The sequence below is a fragment of the Chionomys nivalis genome, chromosome 19 (genome assembly GCF_950005125.1).
Source record: "Chionomys nivalis chromosome 19, mChiNiv1.1, whole genome shotgun sequence".
NCBI classification, from domain to species: Eukaryota; Metazoa; Chordata; class Mammalia; order Rodentia; family Cricetidae; genus Chionomys; species Chionomys nivalis.
The window spans coordinates 32,328,376-32,351,981 of record NC_080104.1 but is presented as its reverse complement, the minus strand read 5'-3'; the positions used below and the strand labels follow the sequence as shown (position 1 = coordinate 32,351,981).

The 23,606-nt window shown below is 47.8% G+C and overlaps 1 protein-coding gene across 4 annotated transcripts in view; it reads left to right on the top strand.

Annotated features, from left to right (window-relative positions):
* Cracdl (CRACD like) overlaps positions 1 to 17,947 on the top strand; it is a 126,374-nt gene extending 108,427 nt beyond the window's left edge. For 3 of the 4 annotated variants that reach the window (XM_057751419.1, XM_057751420.1, XM_057751421.1), the window contains exons 8-10: positions 14,815 to 14,984; positions 16,061 to 16,205; positions 17,145 to 17,947. In XM_057751419.1, the coding sequence (XP_057607402.1) occupies positions 14,815 to 14,984; positions 16,061 to 16,205; positions 17,145 to 17,290 (461 nt within the window). In that variant the 3' untranslated portion in view covers positions 17,291 to 17,947. The remainder of the gene's footprint in view (positions 1 to 14,814; positions 14,985 to 16,060; positions 16,206 to 17,144) is intronic. The other variant, XM_057751422.1, reaches the window with a different exon arrangement.
* The last annotated feature ends 5,659 nt before the right edge of the window (positions 17,948 to 23,606 follow it).

The window sequence follows — 23,606 nt, the reverse complement described above, 5'->3', positions numbered from 1 at the left end:
AATAATAGCCTTTGAAGGAAATTGTCTGTAAGACGAACAAAGACAAAATAGATGATTTGTATCCCTCTTTGACTTATTTGTCATGTTCCAGATCAAAAGAAATCTGCTAAAGTGAGCATCTGCAACCCAGTTAAAGAAGTCACTCATTGCAGGCTTATGATATTAATAGAAAAATAAAATTATACAATTGGTGGGTCTCTCTCTCTCTCTCTCTCTCTCTCTCATGCATTTAACAGAGAGACTGGAGACCTTAGCAACAGTTTTTCCATGACAAATTTTATTTTTAAGAAACTCCTATAGGAATCCACTTAAGTTCTGCTCTGTGGGACAGAGAGGAAGCCAAGCTTGGTGGCTGTCTTGAGAAATCCAGAACCCTGAAAAGCAGAAGCAGGCACAGGAAAAAATGCTCTCGAGGAAACACCGTCAACACAGGGTCAAAGATCCACTGATGTTTCTGTGTCCACAAGAAGCCAGTAAAGCATGGAGTTTATAAGGCACTTTGAGTTCCTAGAGGCTGCTGGAGGATCTCAGAACCTTGGGGTGTAGCTGTCTTGGTCCGTGAGCCTCTTGGCTCAGTGATGCGTGTTCGGTGATTTCCTTGCCACTGCACCAACAGAGACTTTGAGGGGAGGGGCAGGTCCTAGTTGAGGATCCACTCTGCACATTTTCCGTGTGTTATGGAGGCAGCTGTCGAGCGACTCCAAAAGCTGTTTTCATAGCAAGGAGAATTGCTTTGTAGGTGAAAGTTTGAGATCATTACCATCTGCTTCCATGGTCCGTGACTGGAAATGTCTCTCAAGGGCCCAGCAAGCGAGCAGAACACAGGGTCACAGCTAGAGCTGAAAGGGGAGAAGCTTCGGGGGCGATGTTTGGTCCTTTAATTACGTACGACCTCTTCCACGCTATAAAATGTCCAAGATAGGCAGGGGCAGAAGGATTATGAGTCGGAAGCAAGGTTGACCTAAATAATGAGGCCTAAATAAGTAAACAAATGTGCCTGGGATGGTGGCAGAGAACCCGTGTTTTGTGCATTGCTCTGACTTACACAAAGGTGAGACTGTCTTCATTTAGTGCCCAATAACTGCCTTGCCCATCTGTGTACACTGACAGTTTCTAATCCACAGAAATAGCAATGGATTCCAAAGCTGTGTGCATTTGGGTTCCTCTGCTGGGCGCAAGGAATGGTTTGTATTTTCCTGAAAGGGGAAAAGAATAGGAGTTACCCAGAGTCTGTTAGCAGCCCATCCTCCCAGGGGCTGTGATGTGAAAGAATAATGTCGGGACCAGAGTGCTGCCTGGTCTCCTTCTCCTCAACCCCACCGTGGGGTCTACAGGCTGCCTCCGACAGACCGGAGCAGAATCTCGGGTCTGTGTGGTCGAGCCTCACCTGGGAAAGAGTCCCCACACCCAGCTCTGTTCGCGGCTCCTTTCATTAGCATGACTTCGACACTCATTTTCGCTGTCCCCGACTGTAGCAGCTGGAGGCAATTTAATTCGTATAACACATATAGATAATGAAAGATCTAATGGCAATGTTCATTCACTTCTTAAGCCTTGTGCTGTTTACTCCCTTGTGGTGGCAGGAACTTGGTCTAGAGTTCACAGATAGGGCTGCTGCTACCCCACCCTCCTCCCAGGTGCACACCATAAAGTGAAAGTGTTGGGGGTCTCAGAGGGGTACACTAAACCACTCCAGCGTCTCCAGCTGCTCTGTCCCCAGCACTGATGCTTGCCCTGCCCTTCCACACCCCGGGTTCCCTTCGAAGGGAACAGTAAACCTTTCAGCAGTGGGATGAGGGCAGGAGGCACAGGAAATACTGTAATAAATACCGGAGCCCAGTTTGCCAAAGGGCTGGGCATCAGGAGATCACAGGAGCATGATGCCAGGTGTGTGCTCCTCAGCACAGAACAGGCCTGTATACAGACCTGAGCCACAGTCTGCTGATTTGCTGTGAGAGGAAGACGGCCTAGGTTAGCCAGTTTGTTCCTTTTCCAAGACGTCGTCCTTCATCCTGTAGGGCCAGTCCATCTCAGAGCTAAATCACAGGCCAAGAACCAGCTTCCCACACACATGGCAGGGGTTATTTTTTAAAAGGTGGTAGTGTCTTGTTTAGAAAAATTCTAAGACACAGAAAAAGTTAGCAGTGAGCCTGCTATACTTGCACCTGCTTGTAATTCTAGCTGTTTGGGAGGCAGAGGCAGACCAGTGGCAAGTTGGAAGCCAGCCACTACAATTCAGCAATTCTCTGCCTCAAAGTAATGTTTCTAAGGGGTAGAGAGATTATCTCATGCTTTAATTTGCTTTTTATTATTATGATAAAACACCATGACCTAAAGCAACTTGTAGAGGAAAGGGTTTATTGAGCTTACACACCCTGATCACAGTCCATCATTAAAGGCAACCGAGGTAGGAACTCAAGAAGGGCAGGAACTGGGAGGTGGGAACTGAGGCAAAGGCCAAGAAGAAAAGCTGCTCACTGACTTGCCTCCAGACTCGGGTTCAGCTCCCTTTCTTACAGCTCCTAGGACCCCCTGCCCAGGGTGGCATTGCCCACAATGAGCCGGTTCCTCCCCTATCAATCAAGGACATGTCCCCACAAACATGCCTACAGGCCAATCTGATAGGAGCATTTTCTCATCTGAGCTTCCCCACATCCCAGATGAACCTAATGTCTGTCAAGTTGACAAAACACTAACAGCACCACCTTGCGTGCACAAAACTCTGTATTCAATGTTCTGGACCTAGTTTGATTGTTTTGGAAGAATACCCACCTGTATCTTGATTTCTTTATCTAGGAAACCATCTCTGGTTCACACTTAGGTTCCTTGTTAGCCTTATCCTTTCCGTGTTTCCCAGCCTTTCCTGTGCTCCTCCAAGTGTGTGCCTCTTAGAAATGGAGATGTTTCACTGTGGAGGAAGAGTGGATAGAGACTCCCCCATCTCCTGTCCTTGAAAGCTTCCTAGTACAGCGACCTCTCCCACAGGCTCCTGGCATTAGACAATAAAATCGGGAAGAAGACAGATCAGACATTGCCGCAGGTTGCCGAAGGGCCTGCCATGCAGTAGGACCGAGAATGCTTTAGAGTATCAGCTCTAATCTACATCCTGTCCCTGACAGTTTTCAGAATCTAAGCATGCGTTAAAACTCAAACCTTAACAACAAAAAGGGAGAGCGTTACTGTGTGTAAAGTTTAAAATAACTCTTAAATATACAAGGCGCAAAGCCTCCTCCCCACCCTTTTCTGAACGCGGTCTAATCCCATCCTCCAGAAAGAGCCCCTGCAAAGAGCCCCACGCCCATTCCTTCCCACACACCCTACAGTTGTGGCTCTGACCTTCTAGGACAGGCACATGCGTGACTTTTTTCACCACGTGCTATTCATACTGGCTTGCCTTCTGATATCGGAAGTCCACAATAAAGCAAGGAAGTCCTTGATGATCAGCTTGAGAGGCCTGGCCGCAACATATTCAGCACTGTCTACTATGGGTACCACCTGAAGAAGGGCATTGTGCTTGTTTTGAATCTTTTATTTTTTCTCTTGGTCACTGTCCTGGCTAGTTTTATGTCATCTTGACACAAGCTAGAGTCGTTTTAGAAATGGCTCCTCAGTGGAGAAAATGCCCGCACAAGATTGGCCTGTGGGCAAGTGTGGTGAATTTTCTTGACTGATGGTTGATGTGGGAGGGCTCAGTTCACTGTTGCTGGTGCCATCCCTGAGCTGGTGGTGCTGGGTAATAGAAGAAATCAGGCTGAGCAAGCCATGAAGAGCAAGCCAATAAGCAGCACCCCTCCATGGCCTCTGAATTAATTCCCACCTCCAGGTTCCTGCCTTGAGTTCTCTCCCTATTCCTTCGATGGTGGACTGTGATGTGGAAGTGGAAGCTGAAATGAACCCTTTCCTCCCCAAGCTGCTCTTGGTCATGGTGTTTTATCACAGCAGTAGAAACCCTGACTACGACAGTCACTATACTGCGGTCACTGGCCCATTTCACTTCTGCGTCACACTGTGGGCTGTCCAGGTCAGATCCCCACAAATGGACTCCTGTTCCCTGCTCACTAAGTGACTCTAGATTGTCCTCCACGAAGATGGCACTGATCTTCAGCACAGTGGAGATGGGTCCCCACACCCACCACCTCCTGGGTAGTAAGTGAGGTTGTTGGTCCGTGCCCCACCCTACCTGGCCTGAAGGAAGAAAAATGCCAGTCAGGTTGTGCAACTGGGTCAGTGAGTTTCAACCAGTCTCAACAGGAAGTACTGCTGCTTTCCCTTCCCTCCCCACATCAGTGCTCACTTTCGTGTTTGTCCCTGCAAGGGGAACTGAAGCCGGGCCTTAGCAAACTCTATGTAGGTTCTCTCCCTTCACACCCCAGACCCCCACAGACCCCACCTTCTTTAATCTGACCCCCCTGCCGTTCTCTCCCCACATCTAACTGTGGGGTGCTCCTCTTTCAAAGTTCTCCATGCCTTCCCAGCCCATGTGGAGTGCAGTTGTAATTCCTGGGTCAAGCACTGGAGACATTGTAGCTTAGGGCCAGCAACAACAGTTCTGCATTCTGAGTCATTTGCCTTGCCCCAGGCTCTTGTGGTCTCCCACACCTTCGCTGTGTGAGGCACGCATGACCCTGACCTGAGCAACGTGAATCTGGAGGGTTTGCACTCCAGAGTCGGCTGAGTTTCAGCGTATTTCAATGAGGTTGTTGCTAATATGGGTTTTGGGAACACAGACTGGCAAAGATGTTTTACCTTTGACATGTGGCACCATTTCACAGCACAGAGCTCTCTTCCCAAGGGAGTGCCAGATTCCTCATCTCAATGGCATAGAACACACCACGGTGAGGATTCTTCATTCTAGCTCAGGCTGAGAACATTCGACAGTGTATGCAGAATTTAGCAGCTCAGGACCCACTCACCGACCTACCCTGCGAGGTAGGTATTGTGGAACCTTGTAGGACTTCTATGACCAGCACAGCCACAGCTCTGTGATCCCCCAGTGTGTGGACTGGGACAGGAGTAGACACCCCACATGCTCTTGAGTCTCCTAGGAGATGTTATGAAACTTTTTTGGGGGGTCTGGACATGTGTTCTCAGTAGCTGAGCACCTTGGAGGACTGGTGGTCAATCCCAGCCACTTACAAATGTTTGGCAGATAAGGCTTCCCTGGGACCTTGCTGTGTCCTCAAAGCCCTCTTTGATGAGCTACCAAAAGGACTAAAGTACTCTGGGGAGCAGCTGAAACCCAAGAGGCATAGAAGTTGACAGGGATTTTCCAGAGCCCTTCTAGACATCTGTCAAGCATAGAACAAGCCCAGTTTGATAGTGGCAAGTGTCAATCAAAGAACTCTCTTATTCTCCCACTCACTCCTTCTGGACTTGCAGTCATTGAGAAAGGAGCCCAGACCCAGCTCAGATGCCTTACCTTCAGGGAACAGGAAACTCAACTTGACTCAGCTCTGCAGGAACTGTGTGTTCTGATGTCTTCCTGTGGATGTTTGGCCATCTTTAGAGATGAATTTGGTTGTCAAAAGTGGGTGGAGTGGGAGGAGGAAGATGGTGACCATTCTCCAATGCACAGCCCCTCCATGGTATAGAATTAACAGCTTCAGAGACAGCACAGAGCCCAGGTTGAGTAACTCTATCTTAGTCTCTCAAAGTGGAAGTTCAGCAGGGAAGAAGTGGGTGTATTAGAAATGTGTGGGACCTTATGGGGTACATGTGGCTCTGTAAGCGAAGATCAGAAGTTAGAATGACTGTGCTCACATCTTGTTACACAGTGGCCATAAGTATTGGGATTCTCTAGAGGAATAAAGGGTTTACTAAACTGGTTTACACAATGCAGTAAGACTCATCCACCAACAGCAGTAGCATACTTGGAGGACCAATAATCTTAAGATTGGATGCAGCAGCTGGGCGGTGGTGGTGCACGCCTTTAATCCCAGCACTCGGGAGGCAGAGGCAGGTGGATCTCTGTGAGTTCGAGGCCAGCCTGGTCTATAAGAGCTAGTTCTAGGACAGGCTCCAAAGCTACAGAGAAACCCTGTCTCGAAAAAAAAAAAAAAAAAGATTAGATACAGCAACAGTTGGAGTCATCCAGCAATGGCTGCCTCACACCAGAGAGGCCATGAACCAGTAGTTGGTCCATCTACAATGCTGGGTGCCTTAGTATTATTAATTTGGCACTAAAGGCCAGGAAGGTTCCTAGAAATCCACTTGACCTCAGTCCTTGTTGGAAGTCCCCCCCCCAAAAAAAAAAAAAGAAAAGAGAGAGAGAAAAAAAAGAAAGAAAAAAAGAAGGAAGGAAGGAAGGAAGGAAGGAAGGAAGGAAGGAAGGAAGGAAGGAAGGAAGGAGGGAAAGAAAGAAAGAAAGAAAGAAAGAAAGAAAGAAAGAAAGAAAGAAAGAAACTGACTTCTAATACCATCGAGTTAATGGAGTAATCCTCATCCTCCTTCTGTGTTCATTTTATCTGGGCTGCTGCCAGAAAGTGTCACCCACATTTGGGGTGGGTGTTCCCACATCCATTAAGGCAAGTAAGACAATGCCACACAGACTTGCCCACAGGCTAACCTGATGTAGACAGTTCCTCAACTGAAGCACACACCTCAGAAGATCCTAAGTCATGACATGTTGACATTTCAAACCAACCATCTTGGACAAGTGATCCTGGGAAAGCCACTTTACTCCACGAGCTTCAGGATCTGAAACGTAGAAGGTCCTTAGGAATACCATGCTTACTAGAGTTTGGACCTTGAATGCCCCTCAAAGGATGATGTGTCATGTGTTGAAGACTTGGTCCAGCTAATGAGCCTTTTGGGATGCAGAGGGATCTTTGGCAGGCAGGCCTAAAGGAAGGAGATTAGGTCATTGGTGGTGAAACTTTGAAGTGATTATTGGGACCACGGTTCCTTCCTGTCCCTGTTTTGCCTACGGGTTCCCATGAGGTAAACAGGTCTCATCTGTCGCAGGCTCCTGCCATCGTATCTTTTCCCACTGAAGGCCAAAAGCAATGGGGCCAAGTGGACTAAAACCCTGACAGTGTGAGGTCAAGATAAATACTTCCTCTGTCTAAGTTGGTTCTGCCGGGTCCTTTTATACACTGACTGAAGGCTAACAGTGCCTCTCTGAATAGCCACCTTGAGTGGAACTCAGTTCCCACCATATCTTTGGTGGAGAGGCCTTGCCCATCTGCTAGGGCTTGGTGAGGGAGGGCCCAGTTGTGTAATAGAAGGCAGATCTTTGTGCTGTGGAGAAGGGCCATCCCTGCAAGTGATTGCTTATTCCTTCTTGGCTACATGGAGTTCCAGCTGCTCTTAGCTATTCTCAGGAGGGGCAGGGCCAGGAATCTCCTGGAAGGCGTTTTTCAGGTCAATTTGGGTTGTATGGAGAAGGTGTCATACAAGACAATAGTTTTTTTTCTTCCCACTCAAAATTATTTTCAAATAATTGTCCCCACATCCCGTGTCCTTGCAAGATCCTAGTTCCGTCTGAGGCAGGGGATTGAGACCTGCAGGCTCTGGGCTGAGAGCTGGGCCGGGGTCATTGCTTTGGGCCCAGAGATCAGTTCTAATCGCACAGCTGGTGACAGCAGAGGAAAGCAATGTACTCTGGGTCTAGCACCTTCACTAACAGCTCCCCAGGGACCCGGCTGTGAGGTGTAGCTGTAGGGCTGGCCCAGTCTTGGGTGTGCTCTCAGTTTGCCTAGCCAAGCATTGAGCAGCTAGCAATGCCTGAGTGAGGGACAGAATCTGACGGATCATCTCTCCCTCTGGGCGCCCCCAGTAAATGTGCCCGCACACGGGTGACCAGACTCCTGGCCCCACTCTGCGTACCTCAGTCAGATATGAGTCATTTGTTATTTTGTCACTGCCTTCTCAACATATTTTTACCTCTGGGCGGAGAGCCTTGAAACACAACAAACTAGAACAGTAAACCAGAAACTAGGCCCTCGGTTGTGGAAATAGGAATCGCTTTTGTGTACTGCAGCTTGATGGCGAGCCTTGTGCAGACGTGGGGATGGGAAGTACCTTGTAGAGGCCGACTGGCAGAAAGAATGAGGAACTAACTGGATCCTCACCAGATCTCACTATCCTGGAGTAGCAACAGGACCGCTTAGAGTGACACTTTAGAAATCATGACACTTTAGTCATTTAATATCTGTGTATATACTTAGAGGCAGATGTCTCATGGTGCATGTGTGGTCAGATGACAACTTTTGGGTCATGGTCCTTTTGTTCCAGCATCCGGGTCCTGGTGGGGGTGGTCAAGTCAGGTCTTCGGGATTGGCAGAAAGTGGCTGTACCTGCGGAGCCATCTCACTAGCCCGACAGGCTTTTTTTCTTCCCATCTTGTGGGTGTGAAGACCGAGAGAGGAGTTGTGTAGGTCAGGCAAAGGTGAGTTTCTGGGTTGTGGGTAGAAATTAAAACCGCAAGAAGCTTGGGGCTGAGGAAGCAGATTCAAGCAAGGAGCTCCTGCCTGTGCCTCCTGACCCTCTCGTGACCTCATGAGAGGAAGTCACAGGTTAAGGACAGTGTGGTCCCTGTGGCCTTGACTGTGGCTGGGAAAGAGATTTCGGAAGCGATAGGAATCTGTGCTGAGAGCTAGGGAGTGGGGTGAGAGACAGTCTTCATAAAAGCAAATTAAGCTAGCCCCCAGGATGCCTTGGAGCCTGAGGGGGTAAAGAAAATGGGAAGGAGCTGCCAGTGAGGGAGGGGACTTCCTTCAATGTCCCTTGATACCCTTCCTCCTTGCATCCTGGAAACAACTGCGTGGTTGAAGGTCCACCTTGTCTCTCTGGACAGGAAGCTGGACTCTTTCCCTGACCAATGCCTAGCACCTGATGATCTTATAGTTGCTTTTTCTAGTTTGTATTTTGTGTGTGTGTGTTTATGTGTCATATGCATGTGTTTGTGTTCCTGTGTAGGCACACGTGTGTGCATGCGGAGGCCAGAGACAGATATGAAGTATCTTCCTCGAGTGCTCTCCGTCTTATTTCTTGAGAGTGGGTCTCTCACTGAACATGGACCTGACCAACTGGGCAGGACTAGCTGGTCTAAGCACCAGGGGTCATCCTGTCTCTGCCTGCCAGGCACTGGGATTGGAAGTGCGTGCCACCATATCTAGCTTTTTGATGTCCGTGCTAGGGTTCAGGTCTTCATGCTTGCACAGTGGGCAGTTTACCTCCTGAGCCATCTCTCCGATCCCCTGTTTGTCCTTACTTTTTATTGAAGAATAATATAGGCATAAAAAAAATCCAACTATGATATTTGGGCAGAGTAGTGAAGCAGTAAGTTTCTTTTTTTTCTTTCCTTTTTGTTTTTGTCTTGTTTAGTTTTTGTTTTTCTGAGACAGGATTTCTCTGTGTAACAGCCCTGGCTGAACTAGAACTCACTCTATAGACCAGGCTGGCCTCAAACTCACAGAGATCCGCCTACCTCTGCCTCCCGAGTGCTGGGATTAAAGGCGTGCACCACCACCACCTGGCTCAGAGCAGTGAATTTCAGTTAGGGGAAATACAAGGTGAGGCTCCTGTGAGTGTCTGGTCTCAGAATTGGCTTGTCAATACATAATCTTGCTTTAGTCTCTCTGTTTCTGTTCAAAGACATCTTAATTCACCTTGTATTGTCGATCTGTTAGCATTGAACTCGCAGCTGTCAGCCCTGTAACTCATGACTGAAGTACCTTTCTGAACACATGCTCTCTTGTGCGATATGGGAAGGCACAGCATAACCGTCTTGCACTTGGGAACTCTGAACAGCATATCATACTGCTCTTTGTGTGATTTTAAACACTGGGGTAGAGTGCTGTGTGCCTTCAATCCCACACGTGGGGAAACAGAGGCAGGCGGGTCTCTGTGAGTTTGAGGCCGGTCTGGTCTACAGAGCGAGTTCCAGGCGAGCCCAGGCTACACAGGGAAAGCCTGTGTGAAAATAAAAACACCGAGAACACCAAGAAAAAAACCCCAGCATGTGGCACTAAATAGAGACACGTGCACAGTGTAGGTTTGAACACAGAAGGCAGAAGGCCCTCGTGTTGCATCTCATCAGGGAATATGCACACCAAGGCATTCAGCTTTGTCCTGCCAAATACATATCTCTAGGTAACCATACGAGCACCTGATCCGGGATTGGGAATGCCGTTTGTCAAGGAGAGCATCCTCAAATGGGGAGTCAGTGAGCCATGGGTATCGATTTCCTGTTGAATGGGGAAAGGAAGGCATGGTGGTTTCATTCACAGCTCTATGTCATGTGGGAGCTTGCGTTATGGAAAGCCCTGGCCCGCTTTCTAAAATGCTCAGAATTTTGAGATAAAGCCTCCAGCAGACACTGCAAGTCTGAGTTCTGTTCTAAGTGGCCGCTGGCCAGAAGTAATGGGAAGCCACTAAAGCCCACAAGTGTGTGCTGACCAGGAGTGGTCTGTGAACCAGGACAAACAACCCATCAGTGAATGCGTTAAGAACAGAGCTGAAGTCCTTCATACAGGAAGCCCAATATAAACCCCGAAGCGAGCACAAGGTCCTGTCTATTCCGTCTGCCCTAGAGGTCCCTTTAGCATCTGTCTGTAGTTGCCATGCCCCTCATGTAAATCAGGACTGTATCTGGGGACCTTAAAAGCCTGCAACAGGACTGAGTGGGGTTTACTGAAGTACAGAGGCATGGTCCCCTGTTCTGACTTCAACCACTTGAGAGACACGGTTACTAATACATCCACTTTAGATCAGAGGTCTTATTGAGAAACTTAGGCCCCTTCTTGCTGGAGACAGTTTTAAAACCTGGGAATGAATTGTGGATATACATTTTTACAATGACAGTTTAGGGTCTGGGAAGATGACTTCAGTCAGTGAAAGTATTTACCTCACAAGCATGGGGACGTGAACTGAATCCCTAACACCCATTTGCCTGTTATCCCAGCACTGGGAGTCAGGAATTCTGGGGCTTACTGGCCAGCCAGTCTAGCTGTACCAGTGAGCTCCAGGTTAGGTGAGTGGCCCTATCTCACAAAAACAGAGATTTAGGAAGACACCTGATATCAACCCCTGGCCTTTCCGTGCAGACACACACATGAATTTGTATGTACACACACCCAAGCACGTGTGCACACATGTACACGCACACATGCAGACTGTTGCTTCAAAGGGGGGCAGCACACACCAAGTTTTTAAGAAGTGGAGACAACATCCTGTTTCGAGTTTGCTCGGAGCAGAACATCTGCTTTGTTTTCTCAGCCAAAGAAGCCGGGAGTCACTGGAGTTCACGCCCTTCGGCTGGTTGCTTCCCGCCCACAGCTGTGTGGGCATCCAGGCTCAGCTCTATGCCAGGGGTCGTGGGGGTGTGGCCCCCACCGTTTGAGTTTCACCTCCTGTCCCTTAGCTGGTCACTTCTAGGATTCTTTCTGGGAAAACAAAAAAAAAAAAACACAAACAAAAAGCAGTACCTTAAGCTTGAATTTTTAATAGGCACCAAAACCAAGAAAAAGGAGTGAATTAAAGTGATGGGCAGTGTTTGCCATCTGTAGGTCGACCTTCCCGGGAATGGTTCCGTGGTTAGGACTTGGGGAAGCGGCTCAGTGTAGATCTTCTAAATAACAGATAGCTCTGCCGCAGTGTTAGGAGACCATAAGTCCACTGCCTTGGCTTCCCCGTCTTTCTAAAGTGATTAGGAAACTGAAATTGACCAGGTGGTTGTTTACATTTGTTTATTTATTTACCAGCAATAACAGTGACAGCAGCCAGCGCTCTTCAGCCCACACTGGAAAGGAGACCGGCTGGCACTGTGCTGGGGTGTGGGGGAGAGACAGGACTACCAGCACCTGGGAGGTGTAGCTAGCGGGTTGTCTTGTGGAACATTTCCACCCGTATTTTACACCCACTTTCAGGGCAGTCTGTCCGCCCAGGAGCATATCGCTGGCCTTAAACCCAGCCCCAGGACAAGCTGTCTTGAGGATTAGTCTTTAAGCATATTTTCCCCAATAGATCTTGAGGGAAGAGAGTATGTTAATGAGGAGGAAGGCATTTTGAAATAAAGAACCAGTGTATCAACTGCTCCTGTAATGGAATCCTAACCTTCAATAACAACAGAATGATGATTTCCTCTGTTCAGAAGCTGTTTGTCCCATGCAGTCCGATGGTTTTGGGATGCGCCCTGGGATGCTCCAGCTCCCCACACCTATATAGCACTTGGCTGTCTGGAAGTCTTAGTCGGGTTTGCTCTGCGGTAGATTAGATTGCTCCCTTCCCTGGCAACTGTGCGTGGGGACTCAGCCTCTTTGAGACCCTCAGCAAAGCAAAGGGATCGCACAAATTCCAACATGTGGTTTCTGATCTTCAGTCAGGGAAATGCTTAGCTCCAGGGTGTTGGCTACAGACCTAGGTGTACTTAGCAATCTAACCTTGTCACTCAGGAAGGAGGTGCTGAGGTTGCTGAGGTGTCAGAGATCTTTAACCAAATCCCCAGGAAGTTAAGTCTTTATTGAGGCAGAAAGATAAAGGAACGTTTGACTCTGATTTCATTTGAACTGACACATTTATGTTATCTTGGGGTTGACCTTTTGAACAGATTTAATCCCAGAAGGGATTCGATGGTGCAGCCTTGACCCTGCGAGTTCCTACTTTAAACTGTCACTTGCAAAGTCTTTGGCCCCCGAAGGCATCCTTGTGCTGTCTAGGGCCTGCATCTTCCCCCTCTCTACCCCTCCACAGCCCAGGTAGAGCACAGACCCAGAGCCCTGCCTCCAATGTGGCTGTCAAGTGCAGAGAGTGAGGGTGGAGGTCACGGAGGTCACTCAGGCCCGTGTTACAGAGCAGAATGGCTGTCACCCAGCTCTACCCATACTTGGGACAGAGATGCAAGATCTCAGACTTAACATTATGGGAAGGGTCCGGGTTGGGGGAAACATGGGAACCAAGAAGGAAAGAAACGGCTGGTGAGAGGTGTTGGTTACTTGCCCAGGTCAGTGTTTAGTGGCGCTGCCTGAGTAGGTCACCTGTCTCACTCCAGCACAGCCTGGTGCAGCTGCAGGGTTCACCTGCTTCTGTGAGTCAGCCTGTGAATGTAGATACATGGGCACACACCGGTACAGTTGGAAACTTTGTCACCCTGCAGGCAGGCAGCTCAGCAGGCGATCCCTCTGTGCGTGGAGTGGAGTTCCACCAGCATAACCCTGATACAAGGGGAGAACTGCTTTCCTCCAAGCTTAATGGAGTTGCTTTGTGTACCACAGTTTCCGTGTAAAGACTGGGAGAGAAAATGTTTGTTGTCACAATGAGGTGTCGGCCTTGGGTCTGGTCCATTAGGTTCTGTCCTTGAGCCAACCCCAGAGTCACAGATTCCCTCAATGATCTGTTCTGATACCAATGCCCCCTGCATGCTGATCCATGTAACTTTCTGCTCATTTCTTTTTATTTTTTTCTTTATGTGTACATGCTTGTCTGTGCACCATGGGTATGCCTACAGAGGCCAAAGAGGGTGATGTAACCCTGGAATTGGAGTTATGAATGGTTGTGAGTCACCTGGAGGTCCTCGGGAGGAACAGTCAGTGCTCTTAACCGCGTAGCCTCCCAGACCCCTTTATTCTCAGTTGAAAATTTTTAGGTCAAATTTTAAAAATCTTTTAGCTCAAATGAAATTATTCAAGTGCACGGCATAAAGAATTTGCCAGAACTTGTGCCTTTGGGCAAAGAAGTAACCGGAGTGTTAGGGAGATCATGGACATACTAGATCTGCTGAGGCCACCCTGGCCCTGACTGGTTACTGATTTAAAACTGGAATGGCAAGTTCTTCTGGTTGTAAATTTAGTCTCAATCAGAACTTCTCCATATATGTTGACAACTGAGAAAATTAAGTTCAGACCCAGAGAGAAATTTTCAGCTATTTCCAAGTGAGGCAGCTGCCTCTGGCCAGCACTTGGTGTGATGGGGCTGGGGTGTGTTGGGGGGGAGAAGTGGGGGAGGGAGAGAGGGGAAGGGAGAGAGGAAGGGAGGGAGGGAGAGAAAGGGAGAAAGAGAGGGGGAGGGAGAGATGAAGGGAGAAAGAGGGGGTAGAGAGAGAGAAGGTGAAAGAGGGAGGGGAGGGGGGGAGAAAAAGAGGGATGGGGGGTGGAGAGAGAGAGATCAGAGGGAACCCCTGGTCACTAAGGGTAAAGAAATGATAGGTGAGAGCAAAGACAGCTCTTTAAGAAAAAAGGGAATCCCAGAGGGAGCCTCTGAGGATGTCATGGAGAGCAGGAAAAGAGAAACACGGTCTGCCAAACATGCGGGCGCTTCACACTTCCTATGTCAGGTGATGACAGAACTCTATAAGGAAATGAAGAAGCATGAAATGATTTTATGCATGGCATCACATCCCACAAAGGGAACACTGTTAGGACACTGGTGTGTTTACCATGTTGAGTAAATCAGGAAGGGGGGAGTGGCACTGGTCCCAAATGAAGACTGCCAAAGACAGCTTATCTGTGCACACACTCTGCCTCCTTCTAGACGGAGTGCCCTGATAGAAACTGGCCTTGACGTGCATGTTGAGATGGCAGTTGCATTTAATTTTTTTGGTGGCTCAGATCAGACCGGAGGGGATAATCTCTTTGGTGCATCTTTAGAAAAACTAAAGTCTGCTAAAGAAGAGAAATAATGTCATCAGAGAGGCTTTGGCTCAGGGGGTCAGGGAAAGTGGGGTCTCTCCTAGACTCCACTCCTCAACCTCACCTCCCCTTGCCCCCTGAGCCTAGGCAATACAGTACTTGTAGTGTGGGAGACAACTTGGGGGTGAGTGAAGAAAAGGGATGGACTGTCTTCCTATTGACTGCTCCTTTATTGCCTTTATCACAGAAAAGGGTCAGCCTCCTGCTGCTACAGGTCCTGGGGCTGATGGGCAACCCACCCCACCCTGGATCACCATGGCCCGGCAGAAGCGAAGAGGAGCCCCAGACCTGCCTGTCAACCAGGAAGACAAGCCTGGGTCACGGATCCTAAAGACAGAAACTGGAAAGCAAACCCAGGTGCAGAGAGAAAACACTATTTCCGTGGAGTTGGGTGCGGAGCGGGGGAGAGGGAGAGGGAGCTTGGCAGGGTGCAATGGGCACCTCATGCACTGCATGATCACAGATCCTGAGTGAGCATCACAGAGCCTGTGCCTGTGGTGACAGCTGACACGTGCTTGAGGACCAGTGAAGCCAAGTCAATATGTCAGCTTCTAGCTTCCACAGAGGAGCAATCTGCCTGCTCTTTGCCTGTGTGGGCTGTTACAAAGGCAGCGGAGACAGCACTGTGCTCTGGCCTCCTAGGCAACGCAGCTCAGCCTCTGGAAAAATTGAAGACAGTTAAAAAAAAAAAAAAAGGCTCCCCTTAGACACTTGGTGACACTGTCACCAGATCCATCTCGGCTCATTGTGCGGTGATAAATGAACCCTGTTCCTGCTGCCGCCTGCTGGGTTCCCTTATTCCTCACCTGGGGCTGCACAGCTAAAGCCCCCGGTTGCATTATGTATTCAGCTGAAAACAACTTCCACCAACCCAAACAACTGTGCTTAGAAGCAGGCTGAGACTCGAGACTCGGCTTTTGTATCACTAAGCAGCACGATAAATGGGGGTTCTGCTCTATGGGAAAGGGAGCCTGCGTTGCAGTGGGACCTGTTTCCCTTCCTGCTAATGCAACCCCTAGTTATACCCTGGGCTGAAGACCTTTATGTCGTGCAGGGGAAGGGAAGTTACATTAGCCCGTTTCAGCTCGTGCCATTTTGCCATGTGTCACAAAGCCACAAAGCTAGTTCCAAACCAAATTCAGTTGGCTTTCACATAGAATCCTTGCTGTCCACCATCTGGGGCTGAGGCTGCATTGTAGGTGCAAGGAAGGAGCCACCATGTGCGTGTGGGCTGGAAGGAGCTGGCACAAGTCAGAGAGCTCTGGCATTTTGACGGGTAACATGAATGAGCGGGTGCACGGAGCCCTTTCTGGAAAGCGCCAGCAGCGTGATTCATCTTGAGAGAGACATCCTGTAGCTAAGTCACTTTGGGTGGTTACCCCTCTGTGTCTGTGTTGTTGGACAGCATGTGTGTCGTTCTTGTGTCTCCATAGGAGTCTGTGAAGCAGGGTGACTTTGTCCGAAGCAAATCTTTCCTGATGACCCCTGCGAAGCCCCCTGTGACCCAGAGGCAGGGGTCAAAGCTGAGCCTAAAGGAAGGACTACAGAGAGGAATCTCGCTGTCCCATCAGAACTTGGGTATGAGATTGGCATGACTTTTCAAATACTTTGGCATCATTATAACCAAATTTTTCCTGCACTTGGGAGTTTGTTTTGTTCAATCGTTTTGCCGTGTTAAGCTGTTATTTTTTTTTAATGCAGCTTTTATTGAGATAAAAATTTACACATCATAAAACTCATGGATTTTGAATGTGCATTTCAGTGGATGTATCTTACAGTGAGATTATGTATATTTGTAGAGTCCTGCCTCCCGCTGGCAATCTAAGAACAGAACATTCCCCTCACACTGGAAAGACAATCATTCCCGTTTGTCATATTCCCTTCCCTGGTTGTGGGTTAGTAATTACCTTATGTTTGTAAGATTTGCCTTTTGGGGAACATGAGATCATAAAACACTGTTTTTGGATGTGATTCTGAGCTCACTGTGGTAGCATGTGTCATTTCTCGCTTTAATGATACTGGGCATTGAGCCCAGGGTCTCGTGCACACAAATCATATATATATGTATATGTATATATATGTATATATGTATATGTATACACACACGCACACACACATATATATATTCTACCACCGAGCGACATCCCAGTATTCCCTACATTTTATTTATGTTGCATTCTAAAGACACAAGAATCTAACTCCCCAAGCTGTCTTTAAGCATGTGGTTGTGAAGGTACGAGGCTTGTTTCAGTGCGCAGCCTACCTTCAATGTTCTGTGGTTAGACCCTGAACATCCTCAATTCGCTTTGCCTCCAGAACCATCTGAGCCTGCTCCTAAGCTCTTTCAGTCACACGCACTCCGAACCTGACACTTACACCTTCACATGTTTACACATTAATGCCTTGTGTGTCCTGGAACACAGAGAAGACCGTAACATATACTGAAAGCTATTCAAGAGACTTCGTGAAAATCCACACTCCTGTCTCCTGCTTTTGTCTGTTTTGTCCCCTTTCCAGCAGCTCAGGCTGCAGCAATGACAGAGAAGGAGTTGCATCAGCTGAAGAGAGCCAGTTACGCGACGAGTACCGATCAGCCATCCTGGATGGAACTGGCCAGAAAGAAATCTCAGGCTTGGAGCGACATGCCCCAGATCATAAAATAGATTGGCAGCCTGCTGATGAAGGACGTTCACTGCATTGACGGACCACTTAGTTTTAAACTGCCGATAAATCATGGCAAACAGACTGTGAAACTTAAGATTGATTTTGGTCAACAAATTATGATGTGCTGGGGAAGAGAGAGGAAACAGGCGGAACCAAAAGACAAGACAGCCTCCGTCTTGGGCCAGAGGGGCTGCAGCAAGGAGGAACCCTGTAAAAGCTCCTTCCTGAGCTGAGGTATCAACTCAAAATCCCCATTCTAAAGAGGCCCCAGACAGCCCGCGAATGGAAATGAAGAGGGTGCACATGTTGGGTGCCCTTTAAGAACAGAACCGGAACTTCTTACTTAGGAGTCCCAGGTCTGCACTGTCATCAGCCAGTGCCTCTGGCCACTGTCTTGCCGTGGACCATCGTCACCTTTTGTGTGTACTGATAGGCATGACGTTTATAGTACAGCAGGGATGCCGTTTATAAGAGCAGCTACGCAACAATCCAGTTTCCTGAAGACGTCCGCCCCTGAGAAGGGGAGGACAGGACGTGTCAGGGTTTGTCGATTCAGAGACTGTTTCCAGGAAGAATTTTTAAATTTTTCCACTAGGCGTCTGTGTCCTGAACCATTGCACAATGCATTGCCTGTTTAATAAAAGGTTTCAAACCTGCTTCTGCTTGGGGTATAAATGTTATTTCTGCTCACGAGAAGTCCTTAAAACTGTCTCTCTTCACACCTCGCTGAAATCCTGGCTGGGTTGGGTGTTTGAATTTGGGGGTTGGTTGGTTGGTTTTCAATGTTCCAACAGAACATTGGTGTGCTTTTTAGGAAGAATATATAGAGTTTTTTTTTCCCCTCATTTGCTCTATGTATCATTGTAAGAATATAAAATCCTGCTATTTATTTATTTATTTATTTATTTATTTATTTATTTATTTTGTTTTTTTGAGACATGGTTTCTCAGTAGCTATGGAACCTGTCCTGGAACTCACTCTGTAGTCCAGACTGGCCTCGAACTCACAGAGATTCACCTGCCTCTGACTCCAGAATTCTGAGATTAAAGGCATGTGCTACCACCACCTGGCAGAATTAAAATTCTTAAAGGCTGTCTCTCTTAGTTTGCTTTCTGTTGCTGTGATAAACAACATAGTGAAAAGCAGCTTGGTGAGGAAAGGGTTTATTTTGGCTCACACATCCCAGACCACAGTCCGCTCGGGAAGCCAAGGCAGGAACTCAGAGCAGACGTGGAAACAAAAGCCATGGGGGGGAATGTCGCTTCTGAGCTTGCTGCTGGTGGCTTGTCCAGCCTACTTTCTTACACAACCCAGAACCGCTGCCCAGGGGTGACACTGTTGGAAGTGGGTTGGACCCTCCCACATCAGCCATTAATCCAGAACTGACCCTTACAGACTTGATGCTGGGCTTTCTAATGGGGTATTTTCTCCATCGAAGTCTCTTCTTCCCAGATGACCGTGGCTTGTATGAAGTTGACAAAAAAATAAAGTAACAAAGAAATAAATAAATCTAATCAGGATATAGTCGTTCCTTTGTAGTCTCTCACTCATCCAGCCTGTATGTTCCCACTAACAACCGGGTCACTAGTACGATAATCAGGAATACAGGATGGGGTGAAATCACTGGGACAAAAATCCGGAATCTCAGAGTTTCTATCTAGTTGTTGCTTTAAAACAATCCCAGTTTGTTTCTCTCTGCAAGCCAGTCTCCATGGGAGTTAGTTCAGCTAGACTCAAAATCAGTCCGACATCACAATATATTGCATTGTAATTTGATTTTATGTGTCCTAAGGGTTGCCGCTTTTAGTCTGTTTTCTATCCTTATGAAAATTATTTTTCTGTCTGTTTGTACTATAATTTTATTGCATCTACCTCTATTGAAAAATTCTTGGGACAGTGTCTTTTTTTCCTTCTCAAATTGATTTATTAACGACATTCTCTTGGAGAACACAAAATCGGAATTCCACAATTCCGGTAAACTGTGTCTACACAAGAATTCTAAAGCTTCAGCATTAATAGTTTTGACTGGAGATAAATTGATTTGTCTGTGCTTACCCTAAGCCATCATTTCCCAAACAGCAGAGCATGTCCGGGGAACCCTTTGGAGGCAGTGGTCTCACTGGAGGAGCAAAGAGAAGCAGTTCGGTGTTAGTTAAACAGAGGTTACCATTCTCTGTGTTTCAGGGTGTGGCAAACCGGAGGCTGTAGGTTTTTAGGGCCATAGGGGAATTCAGTTGGTAGGATGGTGACAGCCTGTAACTGCCACCTTCTGTGTGGAGATTGGGGTCTTCTGCTATACTTGAAGAGCCAGAAAACAACCAAGGCTCGGTGTGGCAACAAAGATGGGGAAACCTTGGAGGAATCAGCAGCTTTGATTCTCCTGAGAAGACTGAGCAACACTTGGAGTACGTCAGATGCATTGTTGACGACCCTCTCTTCTGTCTTTGGGGTGAGTACTTATTTCCTCTTTGCAGCAGAGGAAACTGAGGCACACTGAAGCTCAGGCCGTCGAGGGCCTACGTTTTTAAACCCTACTGCAAATCGATACTCCTGTTTTTATTTCTGCTTTTCAGAGCTGAGGCCTAAACCCTTGGGTCACTAGGCAAGCACTAGCCCACTGAATTAAATCCTTGACGCTAACATTCCTGTTTGTAAAAGGTAGTGAGTATGGGGTGAACCTTGTCCTCAATGACAACCGGGAGCTTGCTGAATGTTACCTTGACAGCTCCAGTGTCTAAGGAAACGGTACATGCCTCTCCTCATGCCGTCTCCTTGGTGACCACCTTTGCCCTCATCCCTTAACTCCTTTATCAGAGAAAGTGTTAAACTGTCAGCACACTTGAACAATGTATAATGTTTCTAACTTCCTTGAAAGCTCTCTATAAGAGCCTCTACCATGGGGCCTAGCCCCCGTGAAAACTATCTTTGTGGCACACCCGTTTTTCTCTTAATGGGAGGTGGATACAGTGACTAGACATTATATATGTGAAAGTACTGTTGGAGCAATGACGAGCCTAAACCAGAGGTTGGTTGTAGCCGAAAGGACTCTTGAGGTTGGGGTGGGGGGTGTCTAATTATCTGGCTGATTCTGGTGGCGTGGGCTAAGGTCATGGTCTAAGTAGGTGCATTTGCTGTGGTGTGAGAACAGGAGACTGGTCATCAGGGTTGGCGCCTAAGTTTTGGCTAGAGTTTTTCATTGAGTGGGGAAGTCATTTGCAGAAATGGAGCCTGAGAGGGAAGTCAACAAAAAAGAGGACACCTTAAATGACTTCCCATTAGGTCACTAAGTAAGCATACCATGTCTTCAGATTGAGTGATAGGTTTGAGAGATCTCAGTTTGAAACAGGACAGAAATTCAGGTCTGGGAGAGGAAGAGGGGGCTGCCAGGGCTGACCTAAGGACGCCCCTAACTTAAGGGGCGCTGGGAAAGCAGATGTATCCGATTTGCCTTTGGAGCAAGAACAGAAAACGCAGAGCAAAGAGAGTGTGCAGCTCTCTGGGCTGAGATCTGCTGGATGACATTGGTCGAATGAGAAGAATGGCTGTTGTTGTTGTTGTTGTTGTTGTTGTTGTTGTTGTCACACAGAAGTAATGGGTGACCTTGATAGAGCCCTTTTCAGGGTCCTACTAGGGCAGAGTCAAGGATGCAGTAGGTCAGAGCCAGCCGGCTTACTGCTGCATCAGCAGGAACTTTGAAGAGCTACATGAATGAGAGCAGAAGCGGTGGGGCTGTGTGGCTAATGGCTTTGTTTGTGCATTGGAAGGAATATACAAAGCGGTTTACGTGCAAGCGGAAATAAACGTATAGGAGAGAGGAGAAAATCAATCGAGAGGCTGGTCTTTTGGAAGCTTCCCAACTCCCTATGGATTCCGGCAAGGATGAAATGCTCGCATCATGGATGCAATGTGTTCCTGGAAATGGGAGCCCCGTGTTCTGATCCAGTTGGCAGGCAATGGACAGCCAGCCCATTGTGGTGGCAGTCTGATCAAATGCTTCCCTTGCTTGCCCTGATGCTGACCCATTTTCTTTATTTTGGTGCTGAGCTTCATGTTGAGAAGGAGTGGATAGGGTGTTGTCTGGGTGTGGAGAGCTCTAACAGCCCACAACACATTCACTAAATCTGTGGTAGCTTTTCCCCTTAAAGAGCTAGGTAAAATCCAATTAGATATCAGCAGATTTCATGCTTGGGAAAACCCAAAGCTTTCACCAGAGTTCTTGGGCTACCCCATTCTGCTCTGCGCTTGGAACTCCTGCAGTTTTGGGGATTGTTGCTGTTTTAACTCCTTCCGCAGTCTGTAGAATTCCATGTATACATGACATATCTCTCTCTCTCTCTGTTTCTCTCTTGTGTGTGTATGTGTGTGTGTGCATGCGCACGCATACATGTGTGGAGGTACAAAAGCACATGTATGCATATGGAAGCCAGGGGTCTCCATCGATATGGGGTGTGTATCTTCTTCGCTTCTCTTTTTTTTTCTTTAATACTGAAGCTGATTGGGTAGGCTGCCTAGCCAGCAAGCTTCAGGAACCCTCCTGTCTCTGCTCCCTAGCACTGAGATTACAGGTGTGCACCCAGCCCCACACTAGACAGCCTTTGTCTTGATGGAGGCCATTAAACATATGAGGTAGCATCATCGCTTTGTGGGTGTGAGGAGACACCGCTTTCTTTTTTCTCTTTTTTAAATATTTATTTATTTATTACGTAGATAGTATTCTGTCTGCATGTATGTCTTCACACCAGAAGAGGGTACCAGATCTCGTTATAGATGGTTGTGAGCCACCATGTGGTTGCTGGGAATTGAACTTGGACCTCTGGAAGAGCAGCCAGTGCTATTAGCCTCTGACCCATCTCTTCGACTTTCTTTATCTTCCTGGTCCCGGAGGTCCAGCCACCCACAGCAGGACAAATCTCCCTTGATAGTCTCAAGAGCATCAGTTCATCGATGCCACATACGCCACTCCAAGTAGCTAACAGAGAACCTCTTCCAAACAAACGGCATCGGCTCACTGACAGGAGTCATGATGGATGGAACTTTCTCAACCCCGTTCAAGCCGGTCCTTGGGTTAATGCTGAATAGCGCCAACAACAAGATCTGTGTTTCCCAGCATGGCCAGTGTGGACCCCATCTATCTGAGTTGTCACGGTTCTCCAAACAGCCTTTTGTCTTCGACTGACTGTCAACAGCTAGCTCCCAGTCAGCTCAGAGCTGCGGCTGCTTCTCCAGCTTTGTCAGCAGCCTGCTCGAGGATAACCCAGGCTGCCTGTGCAAGCTGCAGGGAGGATGGTATCTGTCTGGTAGGTGAGAGATCAATGGAAGGAAAACACACGCAGCATATACACAGCCCCCTGACGCCTTAGAGAGCACGCACTTTAGCTTTGCCTCCGTCTCGAGCGGGAGATGGAGGGAGGAACTAAATGGAAGATATTCTTTATACGGGACCCTAGCAGAAAACAAAACAAAAATTTACAATGGTGGCTTAAAATAAAAAGCAAATATTTTTGATTGCAAATTTAAAGTTTGCCCACAAATTAATTCAACAATCCTCTCAAAGTGTAGGGCATACTGCCCATCCTGACTGTGGCTCAGCCTGACTGTTCACTTACATTTGCATCAGTGTTCTCTGTTCACAGGGGATATGTTGCAAGCCTTCCACCCCCCAACAATGGCTACTACCCACAGTTGGAATAAATGTGCGTATTGTAAGTAATATGTGTATATTCTGATAAACCTGGACAGTTTGACTTAACAGAAGCGCTTTGGATTGCCAGCGTTGCTACTCTTGCGTTCTGGGACCTTCTATTGGGTAAAAATAAGGGCTGCATGTTCACAAGCACTGCCGTACCACCCTAACCCACCTGGTCACTGAAACAGCTATGGAGAGCCTGGCCGTGGTGACAGATCTGGCTATGTGTTTGTCCCCAGACAAGCAGAAGTGTCTGTCAAGGGACCGTTCGTATCACAGGCAGGGAAGAGCAGGCTGGTGTCGGATGCTGGGAGACTTCTCGTTCTACTTAAAAATGGAATGCAGGAGTGGAAAGGTAGAGAGAGTGGGAAAATAAATAATAATGATAATCCATGAAACAGTGTGCAATTTAAACCTCTAGAATTTCCCGTTTGATATTTTGGCCCACGGTTGACTTTGCGAACCTTTTGAGTGGAGCCGTGCACAAGTGTAGGCTGGAGCAGATGTGGGCTGGGGAGCTGGCCAGTCGGCAATACAGTCACTGAACAAGCAAGAGAGCTTGAGTTTGACCCAGACTTAGGTGGAAAAGCAGGTGTGGTGGTACACTCGTGTAATCCAGTCCTGAAGAG